The 17,042-nt window shown below is 34.8% G+C and overlaps 1 protein-coding gene across 4 annotated transcripts in view; it reads right to left on the reverse strand.

Annotated features, from left to right (window-relative positions):
• The window catches only part of LOC129000867 (probable G-protein coupled receptor 158), a 53,452-nt gene that overhangs the window by 17,591 nt on the left and 18,819 nt on the right, over positions 1–17,042 (reverse strand). For all 4 annotated transcript variants that reach the window (XM_054427921.1, XM_054427919.1, XM_054427920.1 and 1 more), the window contains exons 2-3: positions 3,673–3,914; positions 2,135–2,343 (exon numbers count right to left, since the gene is read on the reverse strand). In XM_054427921.1, coding sequence (XP_054283896.1) covers positions 2,135–2,343; positions 3,673–3,900 — 437 coding nt within the window. In that variant the 5' untranslated portion in view covers positions 3,901–3,914. The remainder of the gene's footprint in view (positions 1–2,134; positions 2,344–3,672; positions 3,915–17,042) is intronic.

The raw sequence follows: 17,042 nt of genomic DNA on the forward strand, positions 1-17,042 counted from the left end.
AATAGATTGTTATATTTTGTTGAAATATTTTTAAAGTTGGCTAAAAATCATAAAATGTACCAAAAAAAACACCCTCTGCATAAACCATAATGGAAATACTCCTTTACAACTGTTAGCTTAACCACAAGTTTTATAAATCTACGACAAAACATAGCTATAACTGTCTCACCAAAGAAAAAAAGTATCTCAGCTTTTATAAAGAAATTTTTCACATAAGTATTGAACCTAAACCGGTAAGGAAATATACATAGCTACCAACAAATCCTGAAAAGTAGGTATGATAAAATTGAAAAGCAAATGTTAAATAAGTACACGACAATACACATTAGAACAAGACAATGTATTCAAATAACATCTGAAAACAAGACAACTGAAGCATATCAGAGAGGGTTGAAAGTTCGACATTAGACAAACTCATTTCCATATTCAGATTCGACAACTCTAGTCAAGCCCTGGAGACTGCCAGAGTGGGAATCATCCTCCTGAAATTAATGTCTTCTTTGAGATCCACAGCTGCAGAAAATTGCAAATCTCAATATCAGTATTATCCGCAATAAGCTCCAGTGCAATCTAATTGTAAGGATTAAATTCAACAATGATTGAGTGGAACAAATAATGTAGATATTTCTTCTCTATATGTATGATTGAGTATTTTCAAATTCCAAAACTGAACATTACACCGGATGAAAAATGGATAAATTGCTGAAAACACATTAATACACAATAATAATGAACACAATTAGGTTTGTAGTATGCTATTAACAAAAAAAATCCAACTTGGTTCGTCAAAACTGTTCAGCAATCATACAGAAATCAACTCAGGCATACAATACAGCCATATGTGTTAATGTATTGTTAGAGTTATATTTCTTATTGTTAATTGCCTGTGTGACAAACATTAAACAATTTCAGATTTCAAATCGTTTACACGATGAATGAAGAATTCAACAAATATTAAGTATCTAAACATTATAGTGTAATGTACATACCATAAATGCTAGAAAACATTATTTAAGAATGTATAAGGGATTCACAACTAGAAATTTCACTAATAAAGTGTATAATGTAGAAGTGTATAATGACTTTGGATTACTTGTATAAAACTGCACTTTGATGTTCACTAGTTAGATAATCAGTTTGACCTTCACAGGGGAGCTTGTGTGACACAATCCATGTTTGGTGGCAGTCTGCTCTGATTATACTGATGAATGGATCACAAATGAGCAGCCAAGGACTTGATTGATCCCCATCCTAGGATCAATCAACCTTGAGAGGCAGACTGTGTTCTTAGAACCTTCGCTCCTTCACAGTCTGCCTCTCTAGTGGACCAGTCTCTAGATAAGACTACGTTACCAAAGAAAACTGGATGAGAAATTTAAGCTTTAAAAAATACTATAAGTTAGTTCGTAAGTAAATAAATAAATAAGTTTCTCATCACAATCACTCAGTTCCAAACTAATTTTCCACGACTTAAGTCAAAACAAAAACTAAGAATATACTGTTGAAATAAAACCAAAACTAAACTACATAAATCTAAAATAAAGACATGAACACTTAGTTAGACTTACAGTTTGATTTTTGTAAGAAAATTGGACATTATAAAGTCATTCAATCTCCAGTTGCACTTTTTGCTTTAGTCAGAGAAATGTTTTGTTGTCTTGTCATAATAAAAACATAACCAAGCTTCAGCGTTTGTCTGATGTAAAAAACATTAAATCTCTTAACAAGTTCTAGCATTCATGGTCGTAAACAAATAATTTACATTAAATTCAATATTTAAAAAAAAGTGGGAGTCCCTACAACATAACGACTATTCTTAACTGATTTAGCTTTGTAAAAATAACAATTAATTAAAACTCGAATTACAGAATAGTAAAGATCGTGTCATTTAGAGTTGGTAGTACGAGAGACACAGAAAACTACATTGCCACTCTTCTCTAGAAAGGATCTAAATTGTATCATTGACTATTGGATATTGAAGTTGTACTAGTCAAAGATTGTATCCACATCCTGCTCGCTACTGTAAATAATTTAATCAATGCTAGTGATCAAATCAAGTGATCATTTTTAACTGGAAACGTAATGATTAGAAAATAATAAATCTCAAATAATCAATAGACCCTAACACACAAACCTGTCTCCTTGTAGTGGTGTTGTAAAGCCAAACACCCACTTGCTCAGGTAGCAGTCCCAGAAAGGAGGGGCCCAGAAACCTGGGGTGGTCTTGTTGAGGGCCACCTCCAGGCTGCGTAGGTAGGACGCGCTGCTGGCATTGCCTCCCGGGACATTGTCATCGTCTCTGTACGATATTGACACTGCCCACTTCGACAACTGTGCTACGGTCTGGAACATATCATTTTGGTCATCATCATTTTCTCCTAGAAGACTAAAGAGGTTGTTGTGTTGTTGACAAGGATTTTAGCTGGGTACCAAAATCATTTATATCATTGTACAAATTTTAATTTCAAGCTGCCCACTCCTTGCCATCTACTGCTTTTGTTGTATTGAAGTCAGAGATAATGGTCCTGTTTTTGTATTTGAGATTAAGAAGGTTTAAAAGGATACAGAGGATGCATTAAAAGTGTATTTTTTGTATCTCTGGAGAGATAATAATGGGATTGGTAGGCAGAAATACTTCAGTTTTAGATTTCTATCCTTGCCCTCAAAGTCTTTTGACGACCACCCCATCAAGTGCGCTAAGCGTGTACTGTCAGCATCAAGTGTGCAACTGTTGCCGCTCTGGGACATTTGGTTTTATCAAAGCGAAGGTTAAGGATATTGATTGGACAGTAAAGTTAGGCAGCAATGTCTTGGCTCTAAATCCTAGTGTCGCTGTTTTATCAGTTCACTGTTCATTCATACTATGTCCTGCTCATCCCTTTATTTGTCTACACATCCCACCCCCCTGAAGGCCCATTCAAAAGGCAAACTAAAGTTCAAGAGGCTGACAACTTCTTTGAATGATAAATAGCTTAAAGACACCTGAGACTGTTAAAACCTTGAGAATGCAGAATGAATGTAGTATTGGCGTAAAGCTTGCGACTGGACTCTTTAGCTCAGAGAAGTTTGGAATTTCTGAGTAAAGAGTCCATGATGTGAGATATCAAAGACCTAGGTGTTCTACAGCTGTTGGGATGGACTGAGCCAAGGCCAAAAGGGAGTCTAGGATAGCATGACACTCGGTTCAATTTTAGGGGGGTATAAAAGTGACAATAGTAGAGAGGTGTGTTGGGGGACAGAATCAGCCTTCTTCCAGAAGAAGGAATCCAGAAAGGATATTTTTTCAAGGAAGGAAGTGGACAAGTGAGCCCTAGAAACATAGCTTTAACTTGTTACAAAAGTGATGCTTCTCTTGGCCACCCTAATCTCCTCCCTATATTTGACATCATCACTCTCTATTGCCCAGTTACAGGAGGTATTTTTTTGAGATTGAGATTATTCTATATAGATCGTAAGATGGTGTCTGAGATCTTGGCTATATGAGATTGCCATTTGAGGGTCTGTAAGATTTAAATTCCTTCATTAAAATTCAACCCACCAAAAGGGTTAGGTAGTAAGGGATAGCAATACCTCAATTTAACCGGTACACAAAATCTTGTTTGTCTCTAAATACCAAAAACTTAATGAACAATAAAATTGTATAAAATACATAAACTGGTCAGTTGTGTGGACCTGTATGTCCTGATGTGTGTCCAGCAGTTCCCTGGCCCAGTTGTCTGTGTCCGGGTCGTGTGTGGCGGAGTAGAGTAGCTGTGTTGACGCCAACAGTGCCACTGGCAGCTTGTCTGGCGTGATGGTCACTCGGCGCAGTTCGGCCTCCACACACACATCATCTGCGCCGTCACTACCTGCGCCAGCAGCCACGACGGCCAGCAGTACCAGCACAGCCACAGCGATCATCCCATCACACCTGGCTGGGAAATACGTTGAAGTTAGAAATATATTTGGTTTTTCTAGGTATTCTTAGATGGTTATCAGCTCATTTAATATAGAACTGCAATATATATGTTACACTGAGTCCATTGACAATTTATTTATGTTTTATTTTAATATTTATAGCCTATTTTTACAATTTTTTGGATGTGCTGTATGCACTATTGTTTATGTATTGATTTGCTTAAATTATGATTTTTAAGTATTCATTGTAAATATTTTTCCTCCCGAAACTACTAACAGTAAAGATGATCTCTATAGTTTCTTTTTTGTTTTTCACTATGGGAATGTGATGCAGGTTTTATGGGGTAAAATTTGTTTTTATAATTTTTTACTCGTAAAACCTTTTATTATTTTCAAACTATTTTGTGGAGTCTACAAAAGATTTAGGCCTAGTACATTGAAGTATTGTAGTGTATTTAATCGTTATAGGGAAAATTCCAAAAACTTGTAAATAGAATATTTCTATATTACTTTTAAGGAGAATTAATAAACTGTTTGCTTGTTTGCAAAAATATTTTAGCCTAACCTAATTTGGAAAATTTGTTTACCTATTTCATATTAAATCATCAACATTTCAATAAAAGAACACACTTTTATACCTTCCCAGTAACCTCAAACCTAAGTACTCATTGAAATTAATGTTATTTAAATATGAAATAAAAATAGACATTTTAAGCGAATATTTTAATGGAAACCCAGCTAGATAAAAGGAAATCCACTTTAGTCTGCGGCAGGGATATATTTTACTTAGATGTTAGTAGTATAGATAAAATAAGATAGATTGAAATTTTTGAAACGTACAAATTATTAATGATCCTAAAAACTTTTGTTGTGTGGTTTGCCTAAAAGTCTCAAAGCCTAATGGCCAAGTAGATTGAACTTTCCTCTGATTACCGAAATGCTTAACTCTCTCTCACTCTTTCACTGGTAAAGGTACATTCGTCTTCTCTTCTTTGCCCTCATTTCTTACTTGTCAATAGCAGACGGTAATTTTCTACTGCTTTCAACGTCCGAAAACAACAGCGTACACTCGTACAGTACAAACATTAATGATTTGAACTAAATTTCCCTTTTATTTACTTCAAGGATCGACAATAAATTATTTTCCCACAGCTACATGTAAAAGCAGCAATTTGGCACTGATCTTAATTTACAGTTAGTAGTTGATTTGCTCACACTTTCAATCCAACAATCAATGAAATTCAATTATTTAAGATGGGGACGCCTCTTTGCGTATTTTAACCCAAATATGAGTGAAGGATGAGTGTAGGATGAGTGGCACGATCCTATAGTCTTGTCAGTGAATATTTTTTAGTTCCATAACACATGTACGGTAATTAATAATAGCCATTTTTGCTAGAGTATAACAAAATAGTATATTTTTAGTACAATGTAGTATGTCCTAACTAATGTAAAGTGTATAAATTACAATCTAAAACGATAATCATCCAACAATCGAAATAGTATTCTGTAATATTGAACTGTTGTATCCATTGTGAGTCATATGAGCCACTGAACCATTGTGGAGTTTTGATTGGAATAATGAAAGGAAAGTCAAACAATGAAATCCATGTTGAGATTTTCAACCTCACTAGAAACTGTCTGTTGACTTTTTTATTTATAAAAATACATATTAATTTTACCAATTTACCTGGCAGATACATTCTGACAAAACTTATATTTAATTGGAAAGTGGTTTAAGTGAGTATTTACTCAATTGAGTGTACAGACGTGTTAGGTAATAATTGTATGTAATTGTGTATTCAAGGTATTTTTGCCTACACTATTTGTTGTGGTTCAAATAAATAATACTATATCAGTGGAAAATCTCAATATCAAAGGAACAGGTAATTATTCCTTATCGAGTTAATTTTATCTATTTTAGGGGTTGGTAATTTGACCTTTATAAATCTATTATATTCAAGAAAGAACATGACACGTTTGTGAGGTTATTGCTAAATATGTTTTGATTATTTGAAACAATATTCGATTATGTCTTCCAATAAAAATCAAGTGCAGAAAGTACGTTTCTGAATGTAAGTGTTAGGATAATTAAGTGAAGTAACAGTATTGGATTTTGTTACTAACCAAAATAATTTCAGACAGAAACAACGTCTGTTTTATAACAACAAAACACATTTTATAATTTAAAGAATGTAGACTACAATTAATGTAGAATGGAGTACAATCACCTGTTTAGCTTTGTTACTGACTAAGACCAGCTGTTTCCTTACATAATAAAAACCAGGTGATCTAGGATAGCTGGGTCCAGTTTCTAAGTACTACAAATCTACAGATTTTTCTCAGGATGAAAATAATAAACAACTGGAGTACGACTACTTAAATAAATTTAAACTAATCCGGAATGAGATGAGTCAAATCACATCAACATAGTGACTGTTACTCGTACAATCGTGCTAGTGTTTACAGAAATCACAGTCAGTTATACAAGTATCATGTCACATATGATCCGCCATAACAATGTGGATGTTGACATTTTATCGTTGATCTACCCTATTGTAATAGGGCTGCTCTTACTTTTGCCAAAAACTAAATTTTTGCAAGATCCGTGATCAGTTTCAAACAAATGAAGAATAAGTCTGGTTAGGCTTGATAACCTTTAAAATCTTAGAATTACCAGCTAAGTTTAAAATAAAACTTCTATAAAAAGGTCATTCTTAGTATAATACAATGCATTTATAGAACCCCTTCTACTAAAAGCCAAAAGAAAATAATTATCATTTAATTAATTTATGATATGTATGCTGTATATTTTAGAGATTTGGGGAGAGAGTAGCCAGTCATCCGTAAGCGTCTCGGACTCCGATGTGAGACAAATTCCATCCCTCACATGTACAATGTTTTATATATTTTGCCCCATTACTTTAACATGCTTTATTCTTACAATAAAACTTTGACTTTTGTGAATAAACTCCCATCATAAGTCTCATGGATGGACTCAAGATACTACTTGATGCGGAGTAAAGCATAATTCAGTCAATGTAAGCTGCATGAATGAACACGCCAAGTGGCAGTCTAGAGTTGAGGACCCTCATTATACTGTATGCGTTTATCCTCTTCTCACTTCTTCATTCAACCCCCTCCTCTTCTCTTTCCTCCTCATTCCATTCCTTCCCTACGATCAGTATGCCCATCTGCTGTATCTAACATTATATTCCACTGAGCCCTGTTTAGTTTTAATTTCTTCGTTGGTTTTTTGTATGTATATCTGGGTATCCGAGTCGTTATACCCTAGGTCCTAAGTTTTACCTTAAAATTGGAAGGTTGCTCCGTTGATACTAAGAGAGGCCAAGTCTGAACCCAGATGCTTTTTATTTTATTATTAGGGTAGTTATAAGTTATGCCTCTACAAAGTTCCGACGTTAAAGTAAGGTCAGTGTTTAGATAGTTTCAAATAAAACATGAAAAATTGCGTGAACACGCAAGGATATAGAGAGGTAATCTAAACATCTGAAGATTTTATTCTTGCTTTAAAAATGTTGTATTAAAAGTGATTCCTGAACATGTGACAAAAAATTTGTGAATGGAAATGTCCAATTGATAGAATCCTTTGTCATTTCAACGCGAGACTTTTTGTCCGGACACTTAAGTGGGGTCGTAAATTCGACTTCTTACACCAAACACTCAGACTACCGTGAGCTAAACTTTCTCAATTTGAAACTCGGCAACGGCGTCCATTGTTTTGTTGATAAATGTTAAACGTCTCTAAAAAAAATACACATACAAAACAAAATAAAACACATGTCATTTACGCTATACTGCAGTGAAATTTGCGGACTACATCTGTTGAGCGGGTAAAGTAGTTATGTTATCTTTTGGTGCGAATGGAACAGCTGGATACGATGACATCAACACTGAACACTATCACAGTCCGAAGAAAATAGTTCCGCGCAATAAATACAATATAGTTTTTATTGTTATAACAACTCATTTATTTCGATCGTCATTTAACTTTAATCAATACTCCTTTGTTTATTTTTATACAGTTTTCAGTATTTTTTATTGCGTGGGTTGAGTCTTACAAAAAATGTCTTCAAACAGTAACACTTATTCATTAAATACGAACAAAAAAAAGAACGAATCTATTTAGAAAGATGGATAATGGCAATAGATGTAAACATGTGACAATTCTGCGCTTTGTTATTTAGTTATCTTAATAAACAAATCAAATGTTCGACTCTCACTTATTTCCGGCCTTGAATTCACTTATCAAACTGGGGGGGGGGGCTCGTGTAAAAAGAACACTCTCTTTAGTGATGAAATCCTATATATAATACGAGTAAAGTTTGAATACTTGTCAACTCGATCTGGGAATCGGCCCTAACAAAAACGTTTATATTTACGGAATAACTAAGTTCTGGGTCAAAAATAAGTTCTAGACCAGTGGTATAGCCAGGAAAAATCTATTTTCGCCATAATTTGAGTATAAACTTTTGAAAATTTAACATGGGCCTTATGAGAAAACATTCCGCCATTATTGTCATTTTACATTTTAAGACATAACGTGACGTTCTGTACCCACGGGCACCTCAGCTAGCGCATGCTCAGAAAGCTCTTGAAGCACTTTCCGAGGATATGTAGCATATGTTTACACAGACCAAAAGGAAATAACAATGTGTATATACAGTGTGTAAATTAAGTATGGAAACAAATCCGTATTTTTAAAACCGAAATAGATAGAAATATTCTATTTGTGGCAATAATAGTTAACAAAGATTCCGCAATTTTTCACATGAAAAATATTTTTTTACCCCCCTAACAGGGTAGGTGGTAGGGGGTGACTTATTTTTTTCAAATAGCAACCCCTATTGAGTGACCCCTCATTTTGAAGGGTTTGTCAAAAGAAACACAATGACGCAAATCCGAGGTGAATATCTCACTCCTAGCTAACATGGCGGATATTCCAAAATGGGCTTTTTTACAAAAATTAAATTTTTCATTACCCACCATTTAGGCTAGGGGTGAAATATCTACCTCGGGTTTGCGTCATTCTTTTTCTTTTAACAAACCCTTCAAAATGAGGGGTCACTCAATAGGGGTTGTTGTTGAAAAAAATAAGTCACTCCCACCCCCTACCCTGTTAAAGGGGTTGAAAAAATATTGTTGATTAAAAAAATTGCGGAACCTATGTCAACAATCAATTCCACAAACAGAATATTTCTATCTATTTCGGTTTTAAAAATACAGATTTCTTTCCATTATTTGTGAAATTGGTGCTTTTCACGTACAATAAATCAAATTTTGGAATATCCGCCATTTGGGCTAGGAGTGAGATATTCACCTCGGATTTGCGTCATTGTGTTTCTTTTGACAAACTCTTCAAAATGAGGGGTCACTCAATAGGGGTTGCTATTTGAAAAAAATAAGTAACCCCCTACCACCTACCCTGTTAGGGGGGTAAAAAAATATTTTTCATGTGAAAAATTGCGGAATCTTTGTTAACTATTATTGCCACAAATAGAATATTTCTATCTATTTCGGTTTTAAAAATACAGATTTGTTTCCATACTTAATTTACACACTGTATACAGAGCAAAAGAAATGAATAATCAGATTATACCATTGAGCATATTATACTACAACTGAAAAACCAATTTCTGTCAATATGTCGAGTACGGTAGTTAAAATTAATGAGAGGATGGAATAATCTTTAATTAGCTTTTAACGGTACTTTCCTGTAAAAGGGAACATTCATTATTATCTATGATTTATTTCGATACATCGATATTTTGTTTTCCTTTACGATACATTACAAAATGACAGCTGATCGTTAGGCTAAAATATATTCTAGATCTAGATATGAAACTGTTCTAAGCTAACCTAACATAACCAACCAAACTTGCTGTATCATTTAAAAATTCCGTTTGTAACAGAAAACACAAGTGGAGAATTTTAAACGGAGTTTTTAAACGTTACAGCAAGTTTGATTAGTTTTGTTAGGTTAGTTTAGAACAGTTTCATTTCAATATTTTTTTGTAATTATTGGTAGTTGATTCTGAACAATATTTATTTACCGTAGTTGTCAGCTGATATGTTTCAATTTGTTAATATCGATAGATCGAGAAAAAATAATCGATAATAATGAATGTTCCCTTTAACAGGAAAGTACCCTTTTAACTCATACACCTCTTTTTATATTTATTGGGTAGCAGATTTGTGCTTAATTTATTTTGATTAGATTAAGGTATCTGCAATCATAAAATGCTATAGGAAGGGAGGGAAACAGGTCCGCGACGTAGGAAGTGGTGAAGGAAGTAGTCAAGGCGAGTAGTCCGGAGTGTAGTAACTGTTTATGACGATTAGATTAAGGTATCTGCAATCCTAAAATGCTATAGAAGGGAGGAAAACAGGTCCGCGACGTAGGAAGTGGTGAAGGAAGTAGTCAATGCGAGTAGTCCGGAGTGTAGGAACTGTTTATGGCGATTAGGTTAAGGTATCTGCAATCCTAAAATGCTATGGGAAGGGAGGAAAACAGGTCCACGACGTAGGAAGTGGTGAAGGAAGTAGTCAAGACGAGCTGTTCGGAGTCTGGGAACTGTTTGTGACGATTAGATTAAGGTATTTCCAATCCTGAAATACTATGGGAAGGGAGGGAAACAGGTCCGCGACTTAGGAAGTGGAGAAGGAAGTAGTCAAGGCGAGCTGTCCGGAGTGTGGGAACTGTTTATGACGATTAGATTAAGGTATCTGCAATCCAAAAATGCTATAGGAAGGGAGGGAAACAGGTCCGCGACGTAGGAAGTGGTGAAGGAAGTAGTCAAGACGAGTAGTCCGGAGTGTAGGAACTGTTTATGACGATTAGATTAAGGTATCTGCAATCCTAAGATGCTATAGGAAGGGAGGGAAACAGGTTCGCGACGTAGGAAGTGGTGAAGGAAGTAGTCACGGCGAGTAGTCCGGAGCGTAGGAACTGTTTATGACGATTAGATTATGGTATCTGCAATCCTAAAATGCTATAGGAAGGGAGGGAAACAGGTCCGTGACATAGGAAGTGGTGAAGGAAGTAGTAAAGGCGAGTAGTCTGGAGTGTGGGAACTGTTTATGACTATTAGATTAAGGTATCTGAAATCCAAAAATGCAATGGGAACAGAGGAAAACAGGTTCGCGACGTAGGAAGTGGTGAGGGAAATAGTCAATCCGAGCTGTCCGGAGTGTGGGAACTGTTTATGACGATTAAATTAAGGCATCTGCAATCTTGAAATGGAATGGGAAGGGAGGGAAACAGGTTTGCGACGTATGAAGCGGTGAAGGAAGAATTAAAGGCGAGTAGTCTGGAGTGTGGGAACTGTTTATGACGATAAGATAAAGGTGCCTGCAATCCTGAAATGCTATAGGAAGGGTGGGAAACAGGTCCACTACGTAAGAAGTGGTGAAGGAAGTAGTAAGGCTAGCAGTGCAGAGTATGGGTACCGTCTGCCTAAATTACAATCATGTATCTGCAATTCTAAGATGCAATGGGAAGGGGGAAACAGGTCCACGACGTTGGGAGTGGCGATGGAAGTAGTAAAGGCGAGCACTGTGGAGTTTGGGAATGGATTTATGTATCTGCAATATTAAGACTGCTTTCAGAGTAAACTAATGATTTTCCCCGAGCAAAGCTCGGTCCCCAGGTACTTTATTATAAAGTACACTTTTTATCGTTATTAATATGCACAGTATCCTCACTATCAGGAATCACCATTCAAAGGCATGAACTACGCAGTGTCGGGATACAATGTTATTAAGTTAAGCATAAAACGCATTTATGTTACAAATAAAAGTAAGGTTTATTTTTAAAAAACAATTGCTAATGCACTGAACATTTTCTTCAGGAAACCGAGTCTAGAGAAATATTAGTGAAAACTGCCAACATAAATCAAATTTCGAGACTGTGGCAATCGTCGATGTAGAAGTTTCCTATAACTTCGTAGGAGAGGTAATAACTTGGGTCATGTATTTGTTATTGTTCTCTTGACTGATAAATTGTAGTCTGACGTTGTGTGAAATCCAAATAAGACCATTTCAAAACATTAGCTGTTTCCTTCGTACAGCTATTTAGCATCATCAAACGAAAAGTTTGCATTAGCCACTTTTGATAAGTTCAAGGATACGCTAAATATAGGTGTTCAATACAAACAACTTGCTAATAAATCACCTGATTAGTTTAAAAAACATTTAAATTTAAAAGTCCCTCAAACACTATCTTCTAACCGTTAACATTGCGATCATCGGTGATAAAATATTACTGAGATTCCCAATATATCATCTATTATCCTCATTTCATTCAAGTATATAATCTGCGATTGAAATAGCAATTTTATAATGACAATGGTTAGGTACAAACCGAAAATCAAATTTGAGAGTTAAGAGTGACGTGTTTATAATTGTCATTCAACTAATTATGTTACAACTGCAGGTTAATTCATCACTGTGTCATGGTTAATATTCACTACGGGTATTCCACAGACCACAATATTATACTTACAGTATATCGGGAGTGTGATGCATAATGGACGTTTTAAAATAGTCGTTTTGAACAAATTTACTGCAACAAATTTCAGATGATAAAATGTATTATTGTATGTAATTTTACTATATTTTGGCCTAGGTAGTGCATAGGATGTTCTTGCACATTGACTATATGAATGGGTGAAATTTGTAATAGTTCACCTCGCTCCAAAGTTGCTGTGTGTTTAGGCGCATTATACATACAATTATTTCCAAGCAAATCAATGAAACTTTAATCATAAAATACAGAGTGGTTCGCATGAGGTGACATATCGTAGCGATTCTCTAGCGAGATCGATTTCAGACCTACATTCTACTTGGGCTATCAATTAATTAATGATGCTCTCCAACATAAGGTCGACGTTTGATTGTAACAATAACAACTAGGGTTACTTTTCTCTTCCAAAACATTAAAGAATGCCATTGTAGTGGAATGAAACAAAATAAAATAAAATATAAATTAATCAAGCCAAAGTCATAAAATGAGTATATTTTTAATGAAATTAGAGAATCAATTTTCAACACGATTAAGATAGATTATTATATCAAATTAATCAGCCTTGACACCATTAATATGTTATTATTAAAAGATAGATTGTTTTAAAAATTCTAAGGAATTCAATTCTCTGTCACAAAGAATTTAGCAGACAAGGGAAAGTTTCCCAAAAGTATTTTAACTGAAATTTACTAACTAAATAGTTATTTTTGGATAAGATCACGTTTTACATGGTTCGTTCCGAATATTGTTTATTAATCCTTGTTTTGTAAAAGAGAAATTATGCGATTTAACGATTGAACTACTAGACTGTAACACTGATTATTATTTATCGTAATTTTTAAAAGTGTATTTTTTAAATTACGGGTGGTGAGAGCAATTGGGAGGAGGGTATTAAACACAAAGTCGTTCATCATCCGTTTTAGAACGATAGCTAACAACAGGTGTGGAGAAAGGTAATGAAAAATGGATGTCCTGGGTCGACCACGCTGTGTTAAGCGATTGTGAACATTCCCTGTCAAAATATCTGTAAAATCCTTGTAATCTACGTTTGAAACTTGTAAGAAAACACCTTTGACAGGATAGGGAAGTACAAACTAAGTGAAGCAGTTGTCATACAGCACTGGTGGGGGGGAACTAATTAAAATTTAATACTCTTATATGTTTTCAAGAAAGACTAACCTTTGTATTTGTTCTACATTTTTATCAACACTAACAACTACACTTTCATTTATTTCATTTGTTATCAAATCCATTCACAGGTAATTGATAAATAGCTGTATTAAATTTAAAAACATAGTTATTTTTGAAAAACATAAAATAATTCTTTGGGAAGCTAATTTTTAGACTTGGAGCATTTTATATGCATCATTACACTGCATTTACTTTTTACTTACACCAAAAAACTTTTGTCACACTGAGTACCAATTACCCTGTATAGTCATGACTGGCTTGCTTATATGTGTGTGGCCCGGGTACTTTTCCGTATTTAGATCACCATACATACGATGCATTAATCTACATTATTACATCTGCATTAACATTAATCTATGAATGGTGATGGGTAATCGAAAATTCAATCTAAGATAGAAATCTAACCAGACGCTTCATCAAATATTAACCATCGTTGGAGATTTATTGGAACAACCCCTGAGTCTGCATCGACAATGTTATAGCAAATTATAAGGGTTGGGCTAAAGCAGTTCATTCAAGGTGGGTTCTGAGTTCTGACATAATATTAATGACAAAAGATGTGTTAAGCCCGGACACCCATCCATTCAACCCCCCCCCCCCTCCCCTCCTTCTGAAACCGAACAACGATATACACCATGCAACCTTGCTGAGAGCTCGGGTTTTATGAAAACTTCTTTCTTTAGGCTTTGCTTTCAAAACCACTATTAGTAAATATGATTTGGTAGTCCTTAAATTTTGTGATTTGTTACAAGGGCTTAGTTATTTCCCCACAAGAGGTTAAATAAAAATCTAGATTTTCTACCATATCTGGTTAATACCAGTTCTAACTCTTTCTCTTAATACAATTGTAAAACAATTAAGAGAGCTCTTACTTTTAACTGACTCTGGTTCATTTGTAATGCAAGTACATCAATATTTTTAATACATACATTCCTGATTTAGTTAAGGTAGTTACTAAAAGATTTAACAAATTTATCACCATTTAAAAGTTGTCTAACCATAGATTGGCTCTATTTTGGACATATAAACTTATACGACAGTGTTACAATTAATATTAAAATAAACCCTTTGAAACCGTCTATATACTTATTTAATATCCGAAAGAACGATAATTATTTAAAACTGTAATAGGTTTTAACATTTGTACATGGGAAAATTCATCAAATCCACATTTGTGAATGGTTGAGATAAAAAATATTACTCTTTATATATTTTCTTATACATCTTCTCAAGATATTTCTCACAAAAAATACTACATTTTATTACACATCCCATTAACACGTTATGTTAAGCATAATGTCATCTTTTGGTATAACATCATACACAAAACATGGTTATAAATTACCGGAATTGCTTGTGATAATAGATTAGACAATTTATGCATCCTTTTGTATTTTAAATTACTATTCCCATCAACTATTATAGTTTTCATCTCAGAATAAAAATATACAACAAATTTGCATTGTGCAGTGATAAAAGGTCACTGGACTTGCCAGCGAGTTTTAACTTATTGTAATCCACAACACGATTCAGATCAACAATTGACGCCGAACGCTGCAGGACTCATCCAAGCTTTGTATGTTCCGCTTCAATCTTGGGTAAATGACCTGTTATTGACTACACCAGGGACGTTTTGTAATAAACATTAACCAAGCTTATAGGTGAAAGCTGCCCAAGCCAGAAGGCACAGAATATAAACAAAACAGTTCTATTCTGTGCTCTCTGGGTCCAAAACCCTAAAATCTTTATGAATGCTGGGGATTGATCCCGGCCCCCTCGCACCTAAGGTCGAGACGCTTGCATAGGCTAGCAACACATCAGAAACCAGTAAGTAAGTTTTAACACAGAGAATAGACCAATCTCATAAAGTAATTAAACATGTAGTGCATTTATAATATTGATTCTATTAAAGGGGGTTCCACTGTACATTACATCCTAAAAAGGAAAATTACCTCTATCAGCTAGTAGCTCCAGATGTTAAATTACTTTTAAAATTCCAATAAAATACACCACATGTACTATTCTTTAATCGTTGGAAACTGATCGGGGCTCAAACAAAAACTTTTTAAGAATGGAAGAGCAGATGCACTATACAAAGGAGTAGAGCAATCATGTCATGTCAACATCCACATTGTTATGGCTTCATATTTGTGACATGATACATGTATAACTGACTGTGATTTCTGTAAACACTAGCTAAATTCTATTCACTGGATGTGATTTGACATTCATACCATTGCCTTACTGAATACTTTGAATTTATTAGACGAATTTTACTCCAGTTAGTTAGGTACTATTTCGATCCCGTCGTTCGGATTATTTTCAAGAAAAGAGTATTTTCTAACCACTAGAAACACACCTTGCTGAACTATGCTTGAATGAAGTATTGTGTGCGAACGTAAAACGGTGGCTAATAATCAGTTAATAAATAATCGGAGAAACTATTGATCATAGCGCTGCTAGCTGGATGGTGACTTGTATTGTATAAAAGCCTCCTTTCAACAACTAGAATTCCCAATTTATTGTTGTTGTTAATGTCACATTTCAGACCCAGCAAGGAGGACCCTGAGGACTCGGCCACCTGAACACCTCAAATTTAACCACCATCTCTCGGTATTTCCATCTGTGTTGTAGAGCGATGGACCCTTGGTGTGTAAAAATAATTCCAGTGCACATTAAGCTCAGTAGTAGTTTCTTGCGTTTACTGAGGTCTCCACACAGGAATTTTCATGGGACTTATACCATCGGCAATGATCAGTTGCAGCCAAATTTTAGCACTAATCATATGTTATCATTTTTTTCCTACAATAGTTCTTTGGAAATAGCAGATACTATAGTTTGCAATAAATTATACAACCAATTTGGCCATGTTTTTTGTATTCGACAAAAATAATTAGTCGAAATCTGTGCATTCTGACAGTGGCTATATTTAAATTTAACTTCGTTCATTTCTATTCTACAACTGCCTGCCTTCGCTGCCTAGATACTGAACTGAACTGACTACATTTGAACATATTACTTGAATCTGTAGTTCTATCCATGTACAAAACTGTTACAGTATTTAAACGGCAGGCTTCTGCTGTTAGATAGAACTAAGCATACTCAAAAATACAGCTATAAATGTGGTTTCTGTTATTCTTGTGTAGTTTTTATTTTAGGACATAGCACGTCTTTTAGGAGCCAAAGATTCGTCAGCAAAAGTTTACGTTATTCCACACGCGCAACAATTTGTTGACGTCTGAGTATTGGAAATGTTTACGACATTCCAGCAACAAGACGTGCTTGACCTAGAAATAAAAAGATTTATTTGGCAAAGATGAAACGTCATGACGAACAGTAAAACCAAAATGACCTTATATTTCTCCGATAAACTTCGATTCCATTTAGTAACTCTTGAAACAAAAGTGTG

This window comes from Macrosteles quadrilineatus, unplaced genomic scaffold (genome assembly GCF_028750875.1).
Source record: "Macrosteles quadrilineatus isolate MER2022 unplaced genomic scaffold, UCM_ALF_1.0 Scaffold_8__2_contigs__length_117827958, whole genome shotgun sequence".
Lineage (NCBI taxonomy): Eukaryota > Metazoa > Arthropoda > Insecta > Hemiptera > Cicadellidae > Macrosteles > Macrosteles quadrilineatus.